Consider the following 24,662-nt stretch of genomic DNA (forward strand, 5'->3'; position numbering starts at 1 on the left):
AGTGAATGACTTTTAAGATGATACATACTAAGTTTGAACTCTGCATCTTCTTGCATACGAGATGCTTACATTTATGTCCACTACCTTTCTAGGTGGTCTGAACTTTATCACTCCTTCTTTCCCTCTGTGTTCTTTTCTTCATAGATATTTGAATAAACATCACTAGAAGGCCTGTATTGAAAAGCTGAGTGCCACTCAAATAAAAACATACAAACAAATATTCACATATTTTACTGTTCTAACACAAAACGTTCTCCGTAAGGAGTAGGAATCAAAATAGTATCAGGTAACAGGATTAACTAAGAACGCGGTAAATTTCTTATTCCACCAAATAATTAAATTTCTTCATTAAAACCAGACAGTATTTCAGTTCTACAAAACAGGCCCTTTTCTTTCACTTCCAATGGAAATTTAATTATGACAGATAAAAGACTTCTGAGATATTTTGTTGCAACAATAGCAACCCATTTCAAGTAAGGAATTAATGTAAGGTTTTATTTCTGGTCACTTACATGACTACAATACTAGTCTTTTTTAAAATAGATTAATTCCAAAGCTTCAAAAATTCTACTTTAAAACCTTTATTTTTTTCTACTTAAATCAATTTCTAGAAATTTTGCTCAGAGGGTGTAATATATTTCTGCTGAAAATACCTCTTTTTTTTTTTTTTTTCTAACAAGAAAAGGAAGGTACCATTATCATTTTGCTTCAGAAGCCAGTCCCTGCTATCAGAAAAGACTTGGCCTGGCCACACACACATAGAGAACTGTTCAGGTGCTGTATCATACAGATCAATAAAGAATATACAAAAAAAACATAGTGTATAGCACTGACAGTTTTTCAATATATTCACATACAGTAATCTCTGACTACCTGTAACTAAACTGGCCATAAATCCTGAAGAACCTTGTCTATAAAATTGAGTGATCCATCAATATACCGTATCTCTTCTAAAAATACCCGTATTTTACACCAATATACAAGGTATCTGCTTGCAAACACAGAAGTAGCCATAAATAAAACTTTATTCTTTCATTTCATTTACAAGCTACCAAGTACCATGTATTTACACAGCACTGGACACTTAGAGTAGTTGCAGTCACAAAATGATCCAGATAGCTGTTGATAAAGTAAAGGATCTTAAGATAAAAGCAAAGTAATACTGTAACAGATAAGTGGCAAAAAAAGCAGTTTTGCCGTTACCGATCAGACTTGCATGTTGCATCAATTCTGGTTGAAACGACTGAGCGCCATGCGATTCTCAGCTTTAATTGTTTGTAGTCTGGCTAAAGTTTGTACAGTCATCTCTCCTCTGCAGTTATTAAAATAAAAAAGTTAAAAACTATAGCAGCAACAAGCAAACCCTGTGACAGGAAGGCAAGGTTTAAGAACTAAAAAAGTTTATACAATGTGCTTAGGAAGGCTGCAGAATTTATCTTCCATCGGCTGGAGTTCGACTGAGTGACAACATGATTCGGGCGTATCTTTCACACAGTTCATGTGTGGAGTAGGAGGGTAACTTTGGCGGGTCATTGAAACCTTTAATCTCTGTAGAACAATCTAGCAGTTTTGGCAGGAAATCTGTCAGCTTCTCTTGCAAATTAGCTGCAAATAAAGCAGAAAAACCCAAGTATAAGCATTTACATCTCCATGTGGAATTCTCCTTTTCTGCCCAACATTGGCTTTTTTTTTGGTGGGTGGGAAGAGGAGTAGTTTCACTTAGACTAGCTCACTTTCTTCAGGTCTGCCAGCAATTAAGTAGGACACACCAATTCCTAGTAAGATATTAATATAACTGCCCCTTCAGATGGTCCAACAACACAAAGATGTTTTCGTTCAAAAAGCATCCTTTAAGGCCTAATAACCCAGTACAATACAGGGAAAACCTGTTTATTTAAACGTGGACACAATTATTCACAAAAGGCAGGGTAACTCTGAATACATTACCAAGGCATAAAAGACACAGGCTCAATTCAAGGCATTGTAAACATCACATTTATTTAAAAAGTTTGCAAGCACCTTTTACCTTAATAAATAAATGACTTACGTTCCATTTCTTGTCCAAGATAGGAACACCAACGGTTTCTCATATCTTCCACCGCAACAATATCTTTTTCTTCCATTTCATCCACCAGTAGTAATGGCAAACATGGGACGATAAGCTCATTCATAATGATCAGGCCATTATTTACTTCCTGATCATCTCCCGACTCAAACAGTGCTGCGGCATGTTCATTTAGTTTCTTCACAAACCACCACAAAAAAGGAAAGTCTTTAAGTATACAGCAATTCACATTCTCCCATGCATTATTTTGTGATAGTTTTAAAGAGCAGTCTTCCTACAAAGCTACCTGGTAACTTATATTAACCACGGTTGCGCATTAACATTCACAGCAATGACGCATATTCTCCATTAAAGAACTTTATGTTGTGAGGTTCCTTAAGACACTTTTTTTGATATCTTATAACTTAACCTCTGGAGCTGAAGTCCTATCACCCCTTGTTTCCCAATGATGCCTCTTCCAGTATTTGTCTCCCCACTAACCTGTGGCAATCGTGTGAGTTTGCTCGTCAACGCTGTCAACTGTTGCTCCTACCTAACCCAGACACGATGGCAGTAAGCACACAACTTACAATCGCAAAGATAATTATTTCAAAAAAAGGGAAGTAACATTTTCCTTCTTACTTTTGCTTTTTTTTTTCCCTTACCTAAGTCTAAGGAGTAACTTGTTAATGAAAGAGCTTTTTGATTGGTTTTGTATGACATGATGGCAACATTTTCCTACTAATTAACTTTGTTAAAGCCAGGCAGCAACTTCAACTATTTCACATATATTTCACCCTTCACTTACTAGCAAACATTCTCGTCTGTAGTGAGATATCAGCTCTTCATCATGCCCTCTGTACGGGCCTTTGGACAAGAGTTCTTTGTTATTCTGGTAAGCATAGATAAGGTAGAGCAAGGCTTCCATATAGCTGAAGTAAAGAAACAAAAATATTAGATGCAATATCCACCTGTTTCAAGGTAACAATTGTGCTCTTCAAAGGATAGGTAACTTCACTTGCTTGTTTGACTCTCAGTTCATCCCTCCCAACAAACCCTTCATAATGGTTTTTTCTACTACATAATTTCATGGTTTTATGCACATTAGAACAGTTTATTTTATTATCTATTTAGACCACTTCCCCGTGAATTCTGATCCAAAGCTCACTGAAACCAATCGACATCACTCACTTCAAAAATAGCTTTGGATTAACCTTGAGTATACACAAAAACTTAAGTTTTTCCTCTGTGCATTTATGCCACATTAGATTTGATCTTCTGTTGTCTTATTCTACACCTTGACAATAATATTTAAAGCTGTCACATTATTTCTAAAAAATAAACTGTGAATTTTAGCCTTGCTATCAATAAGTTCTTCCAAACTACTGAAGTTCCATCACTAAAGTGATGGAAGAAGCCACAACAGCATTTTAAAAGCAGAAGTGCTGTTAGACTGTTGACTGTCTTAATCTAAATGCAGAAGATAAATACAAGTCTAACTGGTAAAAGATGAGTAACAGAGGTCCCTAAGGAAGAACATAACATTTAATAATCAAGAGAGATCCCTTCATGCATAGACTAACAATCTCCCTTCACACTGCTGCATACCATTTCCAGGAAACACCCTCAACTGTTAATTCTCTGACTTACAGAAACACAGTTACGACAGTCACTGAAAGTTACCCTAAAAATGAGTAGTTACAAGTGTCTTTTTTACTCAAACAGAGAAAAACCCAAAATCAGGAAGAAAACTTTCCTAGTGGAGTGGTTAGAGGAACAGTACACTTTGCTTCACTCACTCCTAGTGAGAACAGAAGGTCATGGTTAAAGTTTAAATTATCAAATCCAAACCACCATACTACCAAAAATGAATAAAAATTATGTGTGGGCACAAGGCTTACATCAATGCTTCCCAATAAGCCTACATAAAGAGAAGGCTACTTGGTTCCTAAACCTTTACCTTCTAATATCCCTATTTAGAAAAACAAGATGAACTCCAACACCATAATTTAAGAATTTTCTGTGACATCATTTCTTCCACCATGAGACCTGCTCATAATCCTTTGCAATCCTAAATATTTATTGCTTAAGCAATGTAAGTACAGTCACTGTTCTCCAACTTTTTGTCCTCAAACTACAAAGCTATATTTTCATTAAAAGGAGTAGTCCTATTACCCTCAAGTCCATTTCTGCTGCCCACAAAACTCCTCACACCACTGATCAACAACACAACTGACCAGATAGCAGAAAACTGAATGTAGGAGGAAAGGGGAGAAGGATAATTGCACAGACTGGAATTCCTGGTTATAAAGCTAGAGGGGCAGGACGTTCTCTCCCTTTCCATTCTTAGTTCAGCTGTTTGTGAAACTGCAGGTTGAAATTACAGTGCCAACAACTCAAATGATCCAAATTAAAAACTTGCTGCTGATAATGGCCTTACTCCCAGTCCCTCTTTCTTACTGCTCCTTTCCTCGGTTTTCCACTTTTCCCTGAAACAACTTTAGTGCCATCTAAGAGCAAGGTAAGCTATTTTACATCATTATTGTACATCCAAGAGTCCTTATGTATCTTAAGAGCCTCAGGAATACGATTACAGTGTAAATTAACAGATTCTGCCTTTTCACACCTAAAGAGCACATAAGTTCCAGCCTGTGAAGCCTAAGTCAAAAATCACTGAAGCTGCTCACAAAATTATGAAGCTCACTGGGTTTGAGCTTTGAAAAAGATGCAGAAAGCACAGGATGTTTAAGTTTTAGCACTGCTTTGAAAAAGGTGTTTCAGTCAAAACTGGAAAACTGAATTGGTTTACCAAGAAGCTTAAAAGGCAACTACTAAGGTCTACAGTTGGTTCACTTTTCAGTTATTACCACAAGATCAAACTCCTGTTGAGGTTCATTAGCTGGCTGCATTTTTCTTAACACTCATAGCCAGTATGTTAAGTATGTTCAGAGAAGATATACTTAAAGATCCTTTAATTCTCCATCTGCAGTGAAAAGAGTGCCTTGTCCACCCCCATAAGGAATCCAGAGTGAACAATGACAGTAGGCATGAAAAAATACACAAACTACTTCTTTAATATTAGATTTTGTGTTTGTTCAACAGTACAAATATTTAAAGAGACCTTCTGGAGAAAGGCTAGCTTTTGGCTCCATCTACAGCCTGTTGGGTATCAGTGTTATTAAAACTAAGCAAAGTTGGTCAACTGAGTGAGATGGGTTTCTGAAAAAAGCTCAAAACTGTCCTGCTAATAAACGTCATATTTCAATTATGAAAGTCTATGTTTTCATAAATCTTCTTAAATCTACATTTTCATGATTTCAGTGTCAATAAGTGAATTGGAAGAGTTCACCAACTTCTAGTTTTCAGAATAAGGATGGTAGTACCTCCTTCTAAAGTGTGCAAGGCATGAAACTAAGCAGGTATCTCATTCCTTTGGGAACCTGTAGCTCGGATATGGGTGTGCAAATTGCAAGACATGCCTATAGAGCAGGTCAATAGATATCCAGATCTTCACCCATTCTCTAAGCATGCTTAAATTTAGTCTTACTTTCTGTGTATCATATACCTCTTGAAGTATAAAGCTGCGTTTCTTGCTAAAGAGAATGAACACTACACTTCTTTGGCTATCAGACAAGTCTAATGATATATTTTTTATTTCTGAAATATTATTTCTGTGATATTTTTTATATCACAAGAGTCCAAGACTAGTCATTTTAGGCTTATTTACAAAGATGTTTGGTAACAAATGCCTCACCTTAATTCTGCAAAATAATGGAAAACTATTGCAAAAACACTGTTTCAGAACAGAGGAGAAACCTGTGTTTCCCCTCACTCCCTTCCTTGGCTTAATCCTGGTGGTCCAGTGCCAATGAACCTGAAGATCTCCTATTCCTACCTGCATGCTTAGAGTGTGCATAAAGTCCTGGAGTAACAAGGAGGATTCCCATATACCACTATCAATGCCCATGACCTTTTTGCCTCCATCAGAGTGTTTATTTTTCAAGCAAGCCAGGTCATCTTCTGACCAACTTCTGTATATAATCTGTTTATGACCATCAGAGCAGTGTATTGAATTCAGATTATCAATGAATGTACTATTTATTACATGTTAGCAGCCAGAAGACAAACCAAGACTATAGGCTCATTGTGTTAGCTACTATACGTAGACATAGCATGTCACAAAGACAAGGCAGTGTCTTTTCCAATAGATTTTCCTGATTTGTTTGGGGCCTTTCTTTTTTAGAAGTATACAAGACAAGAAAGAGAAATAAGCAGCAATTTACTATGCAACATACATGCAAAAAAATTAAATTTGAATCTCATTATAATCTCCCTACCTACTGTGTGAAAAAACAGCGATTGACTACAGAATTGTTTTCATAATCAAAAATTTCTATATGATAGCTCAACTTTCACACCACAGATGTAAGTCACTGGATATTCTGCAGTTAATAATTTCACTCCTTTGGCTGGATGTGGGAGGAAGATGTACTTTTGAACAATTCTGTTTCAAAGACTTGCCTGCAGAATGCATTTATACTGTAGTCACCATCTTTATTGCATGTGTAGATCAGAGAATAAACTTTAGCTGCAGTGCATCAAGCAGGTAAATGTTACCAACTTTATACAGTCACATTTCCTGACTTGGTTCAAAACAATAAAGTAATGAATCACCATTGCCTCACAGAGCTAAGAAGAATTTGCTATGACTATGAATGAACACTACACTTCTTACATATGGCAGTTTTCTTCAAATACGTTCTTTTTTCTTCATCTTTAAAGCCCATCCCAGGTGTAATTTTGGCTCAGACAAATGCAGAAGGCAAAAATGTTGCTTCTATGGGAAGATTCAATATAAGATAGACAGGGGTCTTGACTAATTGTGATTGCTGATAAAAGCAGAAAAATGTATGTGCACATGTTGCGCCAGAGATTTTTATGGCTGAGGAATACCCAGAGCACTTAAGAGAGAAGGAAGAATACAGGTGCATGTGGAGCATTCTCGGAAAAGTGTCCATGGCTCGGTAAGAGATCAAAAATGGAGATTAAGAATAGGAAGTTGTGGAAAACTTTGAGGTAGATGCAACATTGAAGACATTAATGGACCAAATAAATGCTTAACTAAAATGAAGAACAAATTAAACAAGGCTTAATTAAAAAAACCCAACTTGACTTATCAATATGACATTTTGCCTTCAAATTGCTCTACTGTATTTTAGTTCTATACTACCACTTACCTCTTTTTTTGGAAAAACTCCAATCCTACCATGAGAAACATGGTTGTTTCCCTGAAATTTCTATAGTCTTGATGCCATCTCTGCATATAAGAAAGGGTATATAGAATTTCATCCACAAACATGAAATACATTTTTTTTTATTTTTTTACACACATTTTACTTAGTGCTGAATACTCACATTAAGTGCTAAGGACTCCTAGTAAGCTTGCATGTGTGGAAAGTCCACCTGAATATACCCTCCCTCAATCAAAAAAAAAATCTTAGATATCTGAAATATTTCTAAATTAAATTATTTTTACATTATTTTACCATTTGAAAGGAACATAAAACACCTATGGAGAACCAGAATCTGAATTACAGATCCCCTTTTATTCTTAGAAATGTTTGAGAAGCTGGTAATCTCTTATTTCTTCCGTGTATTACGCTCAGTATTTACACAGAAGTGTTAGAAAGCTTTTTCATTCAGTAAACATTAAGTCTAACATTCAATATAAGAATGACATAGAAAAAGGCCGAAAAAATTACATGGGAGGTGACAAAAAAAATAAAAAATTTAAAAAAAAAAAGAGACAAATGCAATTCAGACCATGGAGATGTTTATACTGGAGCAAAACATTCATCTTACTGAGTCATCATTTATACAAAGTGACTATTGGTACAGTTTACAGGTAAATGCTCTAAGTGAGAATGGCATTTTTACTGCAATTGGTTAGTAGCCAACTTTCAGATGTTTATTAAAGACAAAATAAAGGACAGAATATCGTAATACGTAGCTATTTACAGATTCAAGAGGAACAGCATGAGAAAGTGTCCCTGAAATGCCAGTTCACTACACAGGACAAACATCAATACAAGCTTTGGAGAAATCATCAACCTGGAGAAATCTCAGGTGCTAAAGTGGTACAAATCAGCAGGGGAATAGACAACATCCTTACTCCTTCTTTCTTAAAGCTAAATCCAGACTTGTTTATTCTACCTGTGCAATGTCATTTAGAAAATTGTAGAACATCGAGCCTTGCACAAGAGAGAGGACACATTATACTGAAGTAGCATCTACTGTACATCCTGAACCCAGTAATAAGAAACTATATGGAAAAATTTTTAATTTGACTTTTTAAGGAAAGATTACTCCCATAGTCCTCTTGAAAAAGGCTGTTTGGACTTCAGAGCACAACAATGAGGTAGAAGTAGTGCACTGGAATCTGACTAGGACATAGATAACTACTGTTAAAGAGGCCTTAATGAACAGCATTACATTGAATTCAAATTGATGCTGTAAAACCAGCTACAGACTCAGCTTTAAGTAAAAGATGAATTATTTTGGAAAATACTAGTCATGATTATTTAATGTCTGAAATATATTCTTTTTTGTTTTCCAGGTTTTTTTGAATAGCAGAGGAGGACACGTTAAATGCATAAATTGGTTACATACAGCCTCAGCAAAAATAAAGAATCTGGTGCTCCTAAGAAAATGGGAGTGGCTGCAGAGATAGCTGGAGGGAAAGCACAAATGTGCTTGTGTCTGTGACCCAGTTCTCAAGATGCATAATGCTGGCCCTTAGACCACTCTCATTCCTTCACCAGAAGCTGTTTCTGACTAGAGAAAAGGCAGTTGTCTCATTGGTGACAAATGACAGAATACTGTTTGTGATGTTGAGACATGTTAAATAGTAAGGACAGACTGAAACTTGATGCTTATTTATGAGCATCAAGCCATTGGAATTACAGGTGTAGAAAAAAATTCAGCTTTAGATCAACTGATCAGAGCAGTCTTCCTATGAATAAATGGTCTCCATTTTAACTCCTTAGTGTAAGCTGAAGAAACTTTTGAAGATAAAATTCAGCTTACTGGTATCAATTTCATGTTACAATTTAAAGCATAAAATACTGACCTCGTATTCCTCCATGTTTACTTCATCTGGCTTTATCATTTCAAGTTTAGCTTGAGCAACCTTCATTATGTTACGGCACCTTGCAAAAAGCAACGAGAAATCACAGAATATTTGCAAAGGATACTATCCATACAAAGACAGCAGCCTCAAACAGTATAAGCTACAGCTTTATGAAAAACAGCGTGAAACACTTTGGAAAATGTGCTTTTTATAATGCATGGTATAATCAGCAAGAGAGAGCACACCTTTGAAGTAAGTATGCTGGAGGCCTGTGCTATTTAAGAATTACTTCTTGTTTTCTTTTGTTAAATTGCCACATTGCTCAGTCTTTCATTTAAATTTAAAGTTCAGATGGCTTGAAAGTCCCTGACATTTACTTTGCAACAGAAACATTAGAGGATTAGTCTGATTTCTGTGTCGTGTATAATGTTCTCTAACTTTCAATTTATTTCTTTCTTTAAGTAAGTAAATATATGGCATTTTGAGTGGAAAAGACACATTGTCTTGCATTTAAGTAAGTTACCCATCTAGCTTGTAAGGCTTTGCTGTCTACTACAGGCTTTCTGGGCAGTCAAGACAGTTTACGCGGTGTTTTGAAGGCAGGTACAGAACTCTGTGAAAAATTATGAACAATACTGAATACGTGTCCTTATTTTATACCAACAGAAGCCCAACTTCTTATTTACTCTTATTATAAAAGAGATTTTTATAAAGATGGTAGTTTTTTACAAACTACACGTGCACACCACTCACTAGAGGATAAAGCCAAACCCACTAGCCTTCCCTCTATTTACACGCATTCTCTGAATATGAAGAGGCAGATACACATATCAGCACAGGAAATGACACGTGCAGATCTTATTACCTTTCATCAAAGCTAAGATTGTGATCTCCAAACTGTTCCAGTAATGTTCTCTCAATTATCTTCTTTGGTGCCTGGTTTTGGATGAAGTAAACAATTGCGTGCCGCAAACGGTAATCACATTCAGGTGGTGGATCTTCCTGGGCTAATTTTAATAAACGTGTGTACTCCAATTTAATTGCCTAAATAATTATAAAAATATACATTATTCTTTCTGGCTTCTAACTCAAACATCACAGACATTAACAGGAGAACTCATGTCCCATGGCCTTTTGTCTACAAAGTAATTTTTAACAATGCCATAGCCCACCCTTCTAACAAGTTTGAACTGCACTTAAAAAAAATCAAATAAAAACAAAAGAAACCTCAAAAAAAAACCCCAAACCAAAAACACCCAGATAAATGGTAAAGTTGTTCCTGTCTCTGTCCAACTAAGCCTGCCAAAATGCCAGGTAGACTTTTATTCCAAAACCAGTCTCAATCCTGTCCTATGTCTCTCTGAAGGAAAGTTTATCCAGTCCCTAGGTGAGGCTTCTTTAAGCATTACATTCCAAAAGCAGTATGAGATTTCAGATGCTTCACTTAAAAGAATCTCCTAAAATTTTGTAAGGTAAAAAAGGCACGTATAATAGATGGCTCAAATGAAAATATATGAATAAAAAAAAAAAAATCTACAGAAAGATTAATGCACAAGTATGACTTTGAAAATACTGAGAGTGAAAAAAATGTCTTTCATTAATAATAAAACCACAACAATTTCTAAAGAAAATAATACTTCTATACAAATATACAAATATATATATTAGTCTCCTATAGGGCAGGATGGACTTTAGATCAACTTTAGAGGTTATCAAAATCATTTACTTTTCCAGTTAGATATTATTGAACATCTGTTAAAATTTTATTCACTGAAACTACATAGAATGAACAAAAGGAACAAGAATTAGAAAAATGGTGACAAATGTTAACATCTTCCATAACTTTTCCATAGTTTCCACCTCAAAATGAGAAGGTGATCAGACTGTTAACACTAAATGTTGTCTTGAAACTAATGACTTAACACAGTATCTTTTCACATTAGGAAAGTTTCAATATAACATAAGCACAAAATAAAGCTCCAAAGCAGGCAGAAAAATACCCTGATCAATATTTCAAATTCCTTTATGCCTAGGAGTAGCAGGTAACTTCTTGCTGTTTAAACTATCATAAAATTGGGCTCCAATCCTCTACTAATATAAATTTTCTTTCAGTACTAAACACATGGGTAGGAGACTACTCAAGCAGGCTTAAAACACAAAGAGTGTGAAAAACTTTAAAATGCATCAATATTTTTAAATACTCATAATATGCATTATCACTAAAAAGGAAGTTCGAGAGAACTGATTATAAATATCAAAAGCCACAGAGCTTCTATTGCCTTACATCTGAAGAAGTTCTATCATTAGGAAACCAAAACAGAAAATTATGCAATTAAACCTTGTTAATTGGGGTAGGCGAGAAACAAAAAGCAATTGCTATTACATTTCATTTTTCAAAGAACTACTTTGAAGTAGCAAAAAATGTAACACGAAGTTTGTATGTTTATATACATATTTGAACAAAATAAAAAAGTATATACAGATTCAGAAATCCTACGTACAAGGAAAAGAAGACACCATTTCTTTACATAGAATAAAGGAAAAAAGGGAGGGTATATAAAGATCTTAAGGCAAACATTCTGCAAGGAAACATCTAAAAGAAAGATGATTGGAAGAGGTCATTGATTGAGAAATACCTTAATGGTTCTGTATTAGTCACACCTCAAGCCTGAGATCTACATGGAGAGTGAAACTTTGGTAGCAACAATAACCCATATCAAATGGGTTACACTAAAACAAACACATTCCAGGGGAAAAAAAAAAAAAAAGGGTTTTTTTTTCTGTAAACATCTGTTACATAAAAAACACACGAAGAAACTCAGAATATAAGAATATTTTTTAAAAAATCATAGAAGCCTTTACAGTAAGTTTACGTAGTAACATGAGATTTTATCTCATACATTTCAAAGTAAGAATTTTGTTCTTGAGTAGGACCACTTCCCCTACATAATTCATACTAATCTGTTCCTCAAAAGTGAAGCATGTTCCACCTCTTCTGAGTTACTTCAAATATTATTCAGCAGAAAATGAGTAAGGAAACTTTTCTACTCTCCAATCATCAAATGGGGTGCTTTTTTTCCAACTTAAAAAATAAATAAAAAAAGATTGCCATAATTTAAGTAATAAATTTGGGAAAAAAAAAAAACCTCAACAAAAACCAAAACCACGAAAACAACCCATCACCGAAACCCAAACACAGCCTATTTTACTAAACTGAGGCTATGCCAGGTGTTTCTCAGCTCCCTGAGGGCAGTCATGGTTAACAGAGACAGCCCTGTAAACAAATGTTATAACACTTCTCTAAGGAGCCATTACAAAAATGCACACAAACACACACACAAACCAAGGAAGTTGCTTGACTGAGGTCTTTTTTTGTTTTGATTTTTACAATTTCTTCTACTACAAATACGCCATAACAATTCAGAAGAAAAAAGACTGCTATACAATTACAAGCAAGAAACTTGCTCTCCCTCTCCAGACCACATTTGAGAGGATTTTACACCATGTCATAGAATCATAGAATCGTAGGGTTGGAAGGGACCTTTAGAGATCATCTAGTCCAACCCTCCTGGACATGTCAAAGTAATTCCTTTTCTAATAATCCAAAAATTCAAAAGATCATGAGCCAAAAATGCTCAGAAATCTGAGTATCTATAAGACTAATACATATTTAAATCTGGTATCACTATGAAGAATAATAACCAGAAAAAGCCTAATATCTAATTCCCAGCAATAAAACACTACATAAATAAATAGTACTGACATCTATGTAGTTATTCAAAAAAGAGATAATTAGATTTATAAAACATCTTAAGGAGTACAGCACAAGAACATCCCTTTGAAATAAACAGTAAATGACTAAGCATTGATGTCTCTGGGTGAAAAAAAACCACTTATGTCCCAAACAGTCTAACAAAGGCATGGCTTTTGTTACCAACAGGAAAAAATCTCAAACATATACTTATTGATTATACATCTAGGATTCATGTTACTTACTACTATTATTAGAAAGCTAAAACTCAGAAAGGTATATATGTCAAAATGTGTGTGTGTGTGTATATATATGCTACAGTAAACTACACAAATCAATGCAGTGTACTGTTGAATCAACAGGGAAACAGCTGTCTACTTTTCAGCACAGAAATATCTAAATGGAGGACTGATATCATAGAAGAGTACATTTAAAGGTCGGAATAGTCTTAAAATGCATCAAAAGCTGAAGGGAGAAGGTGTATTGAACAAGAAAAGTCAAGAGGAGAACAAGTTGAAAATGTTAGTTGTACCTTAAAGAACCCTGCTTCTGGCCCACACCTGTCATAAACATTCCTGGCTTTACCTATAGCCATGATAATACCTTGCATGTTCGGGGTCAGCATGACCTGCCACAAGGGATTTAAGGTAAAAGTTTTGAATGATTAATATTTTAATGACCAAATTCAATATGCTTTTAGTCTCATGCAAGACAAAAAAGCAACTTAATGCATGCATATACTGAAATAGCACATTTCAACACAGATCTGGTGTGCGTATTTTGCAAATCAGTCATGGTATGTGTACATATGTTTTTACTTCAACAACATATGATTAAAGGAAACTTAGGAAAGAAATAAAGAACTGTGTCAAGTACAATTTAAAAGTTACAAGGTCAAAACTTCTCAGAAAAGAAACATGCATCTTTCAGCATTAGAATCTATTGGAAACTGCATACTGAGTGAGTGCTGTCCCCAGCCACCAAAGGATTTAATTAATAAAATTAAAAAAAAAGAAAAATCACCCAATCACAGCTTATATATACTATTCTAAAAACACAGTAAACTACACAAGCAGTATTTTATGCATGTTTCAACACCAAAATAAGAGACCCTTTGCTGGAAATGCAATTAGTCCTTGAGGCATTTGCAGACAAATTCTTAAAACCAAACTAAAAACATTCAACAAACACACAGCCAAAACAAACACAAAGCCAAACATAAGACACATCTCTGAACTATACACATTAGTTGCATACAAACTATTGAATACATCTAGGTAATCCCTTTGTTATCTTTGAGCAAAGAAAAACACTCCCTCTCTCCCTGCCCAAGGTACTGGTAGCACAGCAACAAAAGATGAAGAATTCTAAACTCTCCCCAAGAGTTTCCTACACAGAACAACATTAAAAACAAAATGAATACATTTAAAGGAGGAACAGGAAAATAGTGAAGAAAGTTATCATCCTCTATAAAGACAACAGGATGGGAATAACAGGGAAAAAAAGAAAAAAAAAACCCCAACCAAAACCATGACAAAAAAGCAGGTCATGGGGTGAACCTAAATCCTCAGGTCTCAAAAGGCAAAGACTACGTATTTGTGATAAGCCAAACTCAGTGTGATCATGTCAATTAAATCCTTTTAGTCCCCATTCCGCACTCCCAATTACAACTGATGACAATTACAGAGCAGATTCACGTGAAATACACATTTGCCTAGTGAAGCAAAAGCTCCCCATAGTCCATGATCAGACACCTAAGAATATGAGCTTCACTCAGACTATGCTCAACCAAAACAAACATGGAGTAAGTAGCATCAAAGCAGGACAGTTTGATGACCTGCTGCTAAAATAGGGCAACAGAAGAGAATGTCTCTCAGGATAACATGAACCTCTCATTGTCTGTTCCTCTCATACCAGATCCATGCACTACCCTGGGTCTGCATTGGTAAAAATGAATTTTTGTTTGTTTTTTTTGGTAAGCTTTGGAAGAGTCAGCTCCACTAGGAATATCAGTTTCAGGTTATTTTCATGGATAATTTAATCCTTCAAGTCTGAAAAAGCTTAACCTTGTCAAATAAAGGATCAGATTTCAACATGAGCTTTACTGGACTGACAAGAAAGCACAAACACTCAGAACATCACTCACTATCCAGTCATTTTTTAAATAAGGTACTAGTCCGCAGTCTATCACCAATATTTCAAAAACCACCTGTCCTAACACAAACATCCAACTTCCACAGCTAAAAAGACAAATACATCTCCCGTGTAAACAGTATCATGCAAAGCGTGCCCAATTAGAGTAGCTAGTGCTTTCCTTCCATATTTTGTTAAAATTAAGACATTGTTAAGGTTTCAAATAGCTAAGCACTTAGCTTTGCAGAAATCTGTTAGGTGTCACAATGTGCAAACATGCCAAAAACTCTCATCAAGCAGCACAAGAAAGCACCAAGGAGGAGCGGTGCACACAACTGCAATCAAATGTACCTCATCGTCATAACCCCCCTCCTCTGACTCAATCACAAAAGTCCCTACATCAGGAATCGCCACCTCTACAACTCGCTGGTTAGGAACTGGTTGAGCTGGGGCATTATCAGAGTTCTGCAGAAAAAAATCATTATCAGTATGTGTGTGTGGGGAAAAATATCATCAGAAAATAGAGAAAATTACAGAGAGACACAAACTGATAGGCTGATCAAGTAAAATGATGTGCACTGAAGTTCTAAAAAAAATTATAAATATCACTTATATTCTCTAATTGCTTACAGTTTCCTAACTTTTAAGCAGTACATTTTAAAATTAAGTCATAATTACTGAAAATATTTAATTTGTTCTTTATTCACTAATTACATCTTTGTAAGTTAGTATGCCAGTATTGCAACCCTAACATCCATTACAAATTTAAGGCAGTTATTAAGGGATAAGTCTGTGAACCATCACTTCTCATACATTTCACAAAAAAATTGCTAAACACATCTAAAATATCTGATGAATTCATAATAATGGACACCAATAAGACAAAGGCTAACATTTCCTCATGCTCTGGGGGAAAAAAAAAAATACAGCGAAAAGCCTCTAGTAATCAAGATATTTGAAAGAGTATTTAAAGGTGCATAATATTCTACAGGTTTATTCTTTTAGATGAGTAATTAAACAGAAAATCAGGAGAAGATTACGCTAATCACTGAAATTCTTGTGACGTTAAAGCAAGTTTTAAACAAGGGAGACAAATTTCAGGTCCTATTGTCTATCATTGTATAATAGCCAGTTTACAACATTTTCACAACTTAAACCTTGATTCTAATCTACGCAATCACAGAGTGTCATGTTACTTGTTCTGAAACTACTACAAAGATTCCAGAAACATACATAGCATCTGTTTACACTCAGCACTGTATAAATACAAAGGAAGACTGTGCAATCAAAGGGCAGGAAAAAAGGACAAAAGGGCACAAGATGGACACTAATGATAATATTGGCCTAATCTACAGTCCTGTTTGCTAAATATTATGTGGCTTTCCTTCTTTTAAAATAGACAAACAAAAAGTAGAGGAAAAAATATATGCCTGTGTGTCAGAATACATATGGAAGTAGAATCATTAATAAACATGCTGATACACTGAGAAGGAAGCACAATTCTGCCTAAGTCAAATTTCAGTAAGCAGTTTTTAAACATAGTACCTCTAGATTATCTAGAAATTTGCTTTAGATTCTAACAGCTAGAACACATGTGTTTCTAAGTATAAGTAAAAGAGTTCACATGGTTTAGGGGTTTTTGCTTTTTAAAGAGACATTCATTTTCTTAAGAACAATACAATGAAAACACTGGAATAAGACAATCTATATCTGCCTCATTAAGACATGATATTCCCCACATAGTTCCTCAACCAGTCTTGCAAAGTCCTAAGGCTGACTACTGTGCAAAGTGTCATTAGCCCAAACTAAAACACCTGATCTATGGAATCAAGTCTATAAGATTACAATCATAGACTCATTTCAGTTGGAAATGATATTTAAGATCAAGTCCAACCACTAACTTAACCCTGCCAAGTCCACCACTAAACTAAACCTCCGAACCTCATCTGTGCATCTTTTCAATATCTCCAGGGATGGCAACTTCACCACCTCTCTGGGCAGCCCATTCCAACGCTTAATAACTCTCTCGGTGAATCTTCCATCTCCTACCAGGATGGATACCCACAGACCCTAGAATGAGGACAGCATCACGCAAGACATTTTATCATGGGTTCAGTATCTTCATAGCTCTCCCTTCAACTGGAAGTAAATAAAATTAAACAGGGTCCCCTAAGCTGTTCTGTGTTCAGAGAAATAAAAAAAAGTCAGTACTCTAAAGCATTAGTAGTGGAGCATCTTTTCATCCAGGGCTGGGTTAATTTCCCTGTTGGCTTCACTTCAGCTGAGAAAGCATGTTTCTCTGCTCTCCTAACACCACAGGAGAGAGGGACTGAAAAGACTTATGGTCTGAGTCAACAAGTTGTCACATAATTTTAAAAGGCTTTAAGAGGACTTTCCTCTTGATATTTGAGGCTAGACTTCATTTGTTTAATGAGGATTCAAAATTGAATTTGGAAGCACATTTCAAATTTTGCACAGATCTAAAATGCCTGTATCTCTAGTGGTTACTAGAGGTGCCTTGTAGTGGGTCTGGGATGGTAGTGATTTTCCACAGCAGCTCTTGCAGTGCTGTGCTTACTGCTGCTATCAATATTATGACTACCGCTTGCACAGCATCAGGGCTGTCCCTCCAGCATTCCTTCCCCCACCCGCACCAATAGCTGTGGGTCAGCACAATCTTGGGAGGGACCACGGCCAGAACAGCTGACCCAGGCTGACCAAGGAGATATCCCATACCATATGACATCAGCCCAGTAATATAAACTGGGGGAGAGGAGCAGGAAGTGAAGGCAAGATTCTTTTTTTGGCCTTCCAAAAGCAACCACTACGCGTACTGCAGCCCTGCTTCTCAGGAGGTGGCCAGATATTGCTGCTGATGGGAAGTAGAGAGTAACAGCTTTATCTGCTCTTGCTTTGCTTCCTGCATGCAGCTTTGCTGTTTCTTTATTAAACTGTTTTTATCTCAACCCACGAGATTCTCATCTTATTTTCTCCCCTTCCCTGGCTTGCTGAGGAGGTGGGTGATAGAGCAGTGTGGTGGGCACCTGGCATCTAGCCAGGGTCAAACTACCACATGCCTAAAGAAGGTGCACTGTATATTTAGTATGTTTTATCCTTACAGACCTAGTTCCAAGACAGATGTATTGTTTTAAAGGCACTTGCTTTTGTGGCAAATATATTACTCATTTGTCTACACATTTATAGAGAAGCAAAAAAAAATTTGCTAAAAAGAAGTTAAATATTAGATTTATTTATAACTCTTGAAGAAGTTAATTTCCAGTTCCTCTTAGTATTTGTTGTATGAAATGAAAACAGAATTACCCAACACTAATTCTTATAACCATTTAAATATATGTAAGTGATGAATCACAAAGAATCATTTTCATCAAGTTGTAAATTTGCATTAAAGCTACAAAATACTGTTGAAAAAAACCCTTATTTTTGAAAACTACCTTCTGTAGGTCTAGTGTATAGGAACTACACTATAATCTTTTATTTTTCAGATAAAACCCTGAATGTTTAAAATCAGTATTTTTCAATTCTTGGTTCATGGAATGTCAATGTTTTCTTCTCAAAAATAAATAGAATCATCTATTTTGAAAAGATGGTGGGCACAAACACATGATCATCATTTGAACAATACGCTCAACTCTTGACAAGTACTTTAATCATATAGAGGAATCTATCTTAGTATTTTTTTTCTACTACACCCATCATTGTAGTACACACCTTCTGGACAGTCCCTGAAGAAACAGCAATTTTCAGTTCGGTTTCCACACACGCCCCTTTTATCAGCTATTATATCATTTTCAACTTACAAAATAAAAGCAAAAGAAGTATTTCAAGTTTCAAAATATCCTCACCGTATCCATTATAGCTTCTGGACCTCTATCTTCTTGTTCAGTTAAAGCTTTATTGATTGCTTGTACAGAATCTTCTTTTAAGTGCTTTGAAATATCAGTTCTTGATGGCTGCTCTAAATATTCTGGTTCCCCGGCTTGAACTTAATTGACAGAAATAAGATAACAATTTTGTTTGTTAACATAAGCACGATTTTCCTTAGATCACTGTCTCCAAATAAAGGTAATCCACATAGAAAATGCAAGGTAGGTCACGCCATTCACAAATACAACTTTACACCAGTCTGTCTCAGGCCATTTTGAACCATTTCATATAAATGGACCCATGATTTGACATTAAGAGCAAAAGACCTGTCCTGTCTATAAACCTATTAGAGCTCTTGAGTGAGGAGTGATCATCAATCCCATAGCAGATGACTGAGAACAAAGATGAGGTTCTACTTGGACTTTCTGTGGAATACAGATCCAATAGATGGAATTATTTAATGTCATTTAAATGCTAGATGTATTTTTACTTCACAAAACAATTAATATATTATATTCTCCTGACTTCTGGGAAATTTCAAAGTATTCCCTACTTGAGTGGCATAAAGTTAACTAGAAAAATAGTATCTTAAATTCTTTATCTGATTAAAGCAAGTTTTGGCAGACCAAAAAAACCCCACAGTTTTTTTTTCGTACTTTCCATTACTAACAAAAGAGCTAAAACCAGTCTCAAAGTGTCTGTGAAGTCAACCCATATAGAAGATGAAGTCATTCTTCACAGAGTTTGAAAAAAGAGAAGTGTCATCAAATCACTGTACTGTCTACAGGCAGTTTGTAGTCATAGATGGTTATGACTATCTTACAAGGCTGAAGTTTCTGTGGAAAACAAAACAACAATTTTGTAAAAGCTAAGCTTTGCCCTGGGAGAGCAAAGGAAGAAGAATCAATATTTTTTTTCCTTTAAATAAAAAATAAAGTGAAAAAAAAAAACAAACCCCAAGAGACTAAACTTCAAGTACAATTACCTTTGCCAATAGTTATAATTAAAAATTGTACAAACTAATTTTTTCTTTTTTTCTTAAGCTGCAAAACACTATATAACAAAACCCAGTGATTTTTACTTCTGCTCCTTTATAAAGAGGTTGAAGCAGCTAACCTGGAGCAGGTGAGGGTGCTGGTGCCCTGGGTATCTGAGATAACAACTTCTCCTGCTGTGCTTTCTGAGCAAGTTCTGCATCCCATTCTTCAAGTTCTTTTTCAAAACGTTTATTGTCTTCTTTAACATAATCCCTTAGATCACAAGGCAGTGTGTCCATTCCAACAAGAATCTGTCCTGTTTCTTTGTTAAACTCCTCTGAGGTAACACAAAATATAAATTTCACAAAAAGAAAGAATAGGAAAAAATAAATTATATTCAACAAATTTCCTCAAGGGAATTCCTGGAAACATACAGTACAGCATCAAAACCTCAAAACTATATTACTTCTAACTGGTTTTAATATCTGTCAGGCACTCCTCTGCTATTGACACACATGGTTACTCTTGCAATTTTTGGATTATATATTCTTGGGCATCATCATATCATTGTTATTTTGAAAGATGAGCCATTTGAACCACGACTGGACACAATTCAACTTCCTAGAAGAAAGGGTGAAGAATGGGTCTAAAGGAATTCAGAAAGTCAACCGATAACACCACCAGCTACACTGAGTAATCTTCCTTTCTGCTTTGAGAATGGTCTCTGCAAGAGTATCCTGGATCCTAGGGGATCAATCAGCTGTAATTGTCCTCCAGTAAGCAGACTTCAGAGTGGCACAGGCACCCTACAGGGTGCAAGTGCACAACTAATCTGGCCATCTAGAAATGTCAAAATTATTATCTGTTCTTATTTAAACAACAAACAAATACACACTCTAGCTTCCTGACCAATCAAAAGAAAGGAACATGAAAATTTTCCACCACCTGTTACTGAATCTGTGGCCATTTTCACAGTCAGCTCCCTAGCCATTAGCCAGCCTCACAAAATTCACATTAAGGGATCTCTGCTCTGTCTTCACACAGTGCTGTATAAGCCTTATAGCTACATATTACTACATGACCTTGAAAAAAAAAAAATTCCAATCCATGTATTACTTTGGTTTAACGTGGTTGGTAGGGCTGTTATTCACATGTCGTTACATGGCATAAAGCTGCAAACCTCCATGTCCTAGTAAAGTTCAGCAGAGTTCTGATGAACACAAGGATTTTAATGTCAAGAGGCAAATTCTGTACTTCCATATTTCTGTTCTAATCTTCAGTGACATAACATCTGCAAAATTCTGAACATTCTAAACCTGGCTAAAATGCTTACAAAGTAGCCAACTTAGCTTATTTTGCTCTCTTAATAATGCTGAAACACTGTCATTACCTTTATTAGTCTAAAAGTTGAACGAGTAATTGTTCCATCCACAAAACCAATCTAACAGTTACAAGCAAAACTAAAACACTAATTATTAAAATCATGGTCCCTTCCAATCCTTAAGATTCTGTGATTATGTGAAGCTTGCTTTATCAATGCATTCAGCTTTTCTATGTGATGTAGGAAACATATCCATAACATTACCTTGTATCAAGTATTGTTCCTTGTCGTTGATATACATTAAACAATATGCACTGGCATTCCTGTAACCGCCGAAAGAGTCTCGTTCCAACTCTTCCCAGGTTGACTTTGTCACTGAAATATCATTGTATTTCATCCATCTGTTCTGGTGGTGGTCATAAATATATGCCCAGTAGTGTCCCGCGTTAGCTTGACCTTCATGAACTAGCACAGCATGCAATCTATAAGGAACCTTAACAAAAACACAAAGAAAAAAGAAAAACCAAAAAGTCAAACTCTCCTTGACAGAATTTAGTTCCTACTACTTTCCAGCAGTAATAGTTGGATTAAATAAAAGTTAAAAAAATAAATAGGATTGAAACACGATACAGAGGGAAAGCAAAAAGGTAAAACTAGCAACCCACTAAGAACTTCCCTCTATTTTACATACCAGTGCTAGTTACACGAGATCTTAAAAATATTAGTGAGTCTATACCATAAATGTCTACTCTGCTGTCTTTACTGCCAAGCATCACCTTTTGTTAATTCCTTAATATCCCTGCTTCCCTTGTCCTGAAGTCTGAAAAGGTATACGCAAATTCAGTCATAAACTCCGTGTCATCTATGTGCCAGTAAAAAGGTATTTGTTTAAAGAAGTATCTGGGATTCAAATACTTCCATTACCCAAAGGTAAAATTCCTACAGTAGAATAGGCATACAACTGCTTTTCCATATTTTAAAACGTATCCATAAAAGCTAAGAGAAGCATAGAATATATGAAGAGGTCCTGTCCTCCTAATGCAGAGAAGAAAGAGAGCAGTTTCTAGGATTAGTGTCAAAAGTATCCCAGGTCACATGTGTTCACCCACAAGTAAGAAGAATGGGAAACTTTGTTGCTACATAACTAGTCAGAAATCTGAAGGATAAAGAGAAATAAGCAAAAGGACTGCTCGCTTTCTTACTTAAGTCTTTTAAAGGTATCTTAGTCATTAGCTTATTTTAACCTGCTGAAACAGCATATGCAAAGGAAAAACTCACCTTCCCTGCTATGCACAGTATGTCTGAATGACAACAGCTCAGCTAGGATGAAAAGCATGAAGCCATCTTTCACAGTCTGAACTGTAGATAAATGGTCTATTTAACACAATGTGTACTAAATATTTATTGCAAATCTCATTTGAGCACCACAATAATCAATAACCACAAATATGTAACTAGGACTTGATAAACTCCTTGAAGTTAACTTAATTGTTTTCTTCCAGATTATATGCAAGTGCTTGAGATTTTGCAACCTTCCCTTGAATTGCGATGCTGGCTGACTGCACAGCAGCTGGAGCCAAACAGCCTGTCATCCTAGAGATCAAACCACACTGTAAATCTCCCAAACATAAGAAGTATACACAAAAGAAATCCTAGCAAGTCCTTAAATCTGAATGCTTTGGGGGGTTCAACATCTGCTATCAAATCAGTGTAAAAGCCTTCCTAAAATGATTGCAACATCATGCATATGGACGTAATTGTCAGCTTTGACAATATTGCTCGCCTTAAAATAAGGCACTAAAATCCCAGGTGAATTTAATTAATTTTACTTGATCTCTGCTAACTATGTCAGCTTGAGGGTTCCTACCCATTCCACTAGCTCTGGAGAAATAGTTGTCAAGTCATCTATGCTGAGCTTCCAGGAAGTTCCCTACAGAGATCTGTGGCTAGAGGACAGGCTAGTTCAGGGCCAACAGGCATCTCTTGCAATAAGCCATTATCTTAACAGTAACTAACAGTACAAGGCAACAGAAGAAGTAAATAGTTGGCATTAAGCTTCTTAGCTTACATTTACTACTCACAAAACATAAATGGAGCTTCACCAACCTTATCACATGTAGCTATAGAACAGATGTATCAAAACTAATTGAAAGAAGAATGCCCATAGTAAAAACAGGAGTGTCTCATTTCCCCATAACAAGCTCATGGAAGAAGGGAAATAATCAAATAAGCAGCAGATGAAATCTGTTCATTCAGGAAGACAGGACAAAATGAGATTTTCTGGAATATACTTCATATGACAATTTGACGTGGATGTTATGGACAAGTGTAGTTTCCTTAGCATCAATGAGGACGCAAGGACAAGATGAAGAGCTTCTTAAAGACTTTACATAAATCAAACATGAGGAAATATCCTGCAAATACTTTTTCCTTAAAAAGTCTAATTTTTTTTGCCTAGACTTTATGGACTCACAGGAGAAAAACTTTCATACTTACAACTGTATTATTCAGAGGAAAACATCAATACCATGAAGCTGCGCCCATGTACTGTGCAACACTAAGACCCCAATTGCCCAGATGCAGATGGAGGCTGGGGAAAGTAGACAGCTATAGGCACTGGCCTCCTTCGTATTGTGCTAACACACCCAGGGGGACAAAATCCACTGATCTGCAGACTGGCAGTCTTCACTTCCAGTCTGTGATTTCAGATGGGTTCAGTACCTACTTGTTCCTTAATAATCACTTAATGCGCTACTTTTGGCCATGGCACAGGAATTCCCTCTACAAATTGATACATCATCTTCATCATCCTCCCATTCTTTTTTTGTTTTGAAACAGAATTCCAAACAAAAACATTTAGCCTACATTATACAAATCTGCACCAGGACAAAGTGTCTTACTAAGTAATCTCCTTTTTCCATTGTAATGATTGCTGACTAATATCTTTGCCACCCAGAGGTATTTCTTCCTGTAACTCCTAAGCCAACACAGGTAGGCTACTTGGATGTGAGATCACCAAATTACTTCAGTTTAACATCAGGTGACGTGCAGCTTGTAGCCCTTCCTGTTATAAGTATTAAGGAAAAAAAAAGCCTGCCAGTAGCAAGCTTAAAGACAGATATCTAGGCAAGTCTGCCTGAAAACCTTAACATCAGAGTTCAGCTGCCAGCAACTATTGTAAGCCGTGTACAAAAATGAAAACACATCTCAAGGAAAACTGTAAGCTGAACAGATCTTATGTGGAAAGAAAATGGTTCTTTTTACTAACAGAAAGTAACAGAAGCAATCCTTAACCTTAAAACCTGTCAAAGTGAGTATATGAACATAAGAAATACCACAGGAATCATGACTCTGTAGTAAAACTTTCTAAAAATGTTGTTCTGATTACATAGCATGAGAATCTCCCTAAAAGGCAGCTTAGA

The 24,662-nt window shown here is 35.9% G+C and overlaps 1 protein-coding gene across 3 annotated transcripts in view; it reads right to left on the reverse strand.

Annotated features, from left to right (window-relative positions):
• Positions 1-601: 601 nt before the first annotated feature.
• Positions 602-24,662, reverse strand: part of USP25 (ubiquitin specific peptidase 25) — a 90,719-nt gene continuing 66,658 nt past the window's right edge. For 2 of the 3 annotated variants that reach the window (XM_062002512.1, XM_062002521.1), the window contains 9 exons: positions 21,505-21,733; positions 20,059-20,256; positions 18,921-19,060; positions 10,039-10,217; positions 9,174-9,252; positions 7,282-7,361; positions 2,853-2,976; positions 2,048-2,243; positions 603-1,605 (listed from right to left, as the gene is read on the reverse strand). In XM_062002512.1, coding sequence (XP_061858496.1) covers positions 1,433-1,605; positions 2,048-2,243; positions 2,853-2,976; positions 7,282-7,361; positions 9,174-9,252; positions 10,039-10,217; positions 18,921-19,060; positions 20,059-20,256; positions 21,505-21,733 — 1,398 coding nt within the window. In that variant the 3' untranslated portion in view covers positions 603-1,432. Of the gene's footprint in view, positions 1,606-2,047; positions 2,244-2,852; positions 2,977-7,281; positions 7,362-9,173; positions 9,253-10,038; positions 10,218-13,456; positions 13,553-15,408; positions 15,523-18,920; positions 19,061-20,058; positions 20,257-21,504; positions 21,734-24,662 lie in introns of all 3 variants that reach the window. The other variant, XM_062002528.1, reaches the window with a different exon arrangement.

This window comes from Colius striatus, chromosome 1 (assembly GCF_028858725.1).
Source record: "Colius striatus isolate bColStr4 chromosome 1, bColStr4.1.hap1, whole genome shotgun sequence".
Classification (NCBI taxonomy): Eukaryota; Metazoa; Chordata; class Aves; order Coliiformes; family Coliidae; genus Colius; species Colius striatus.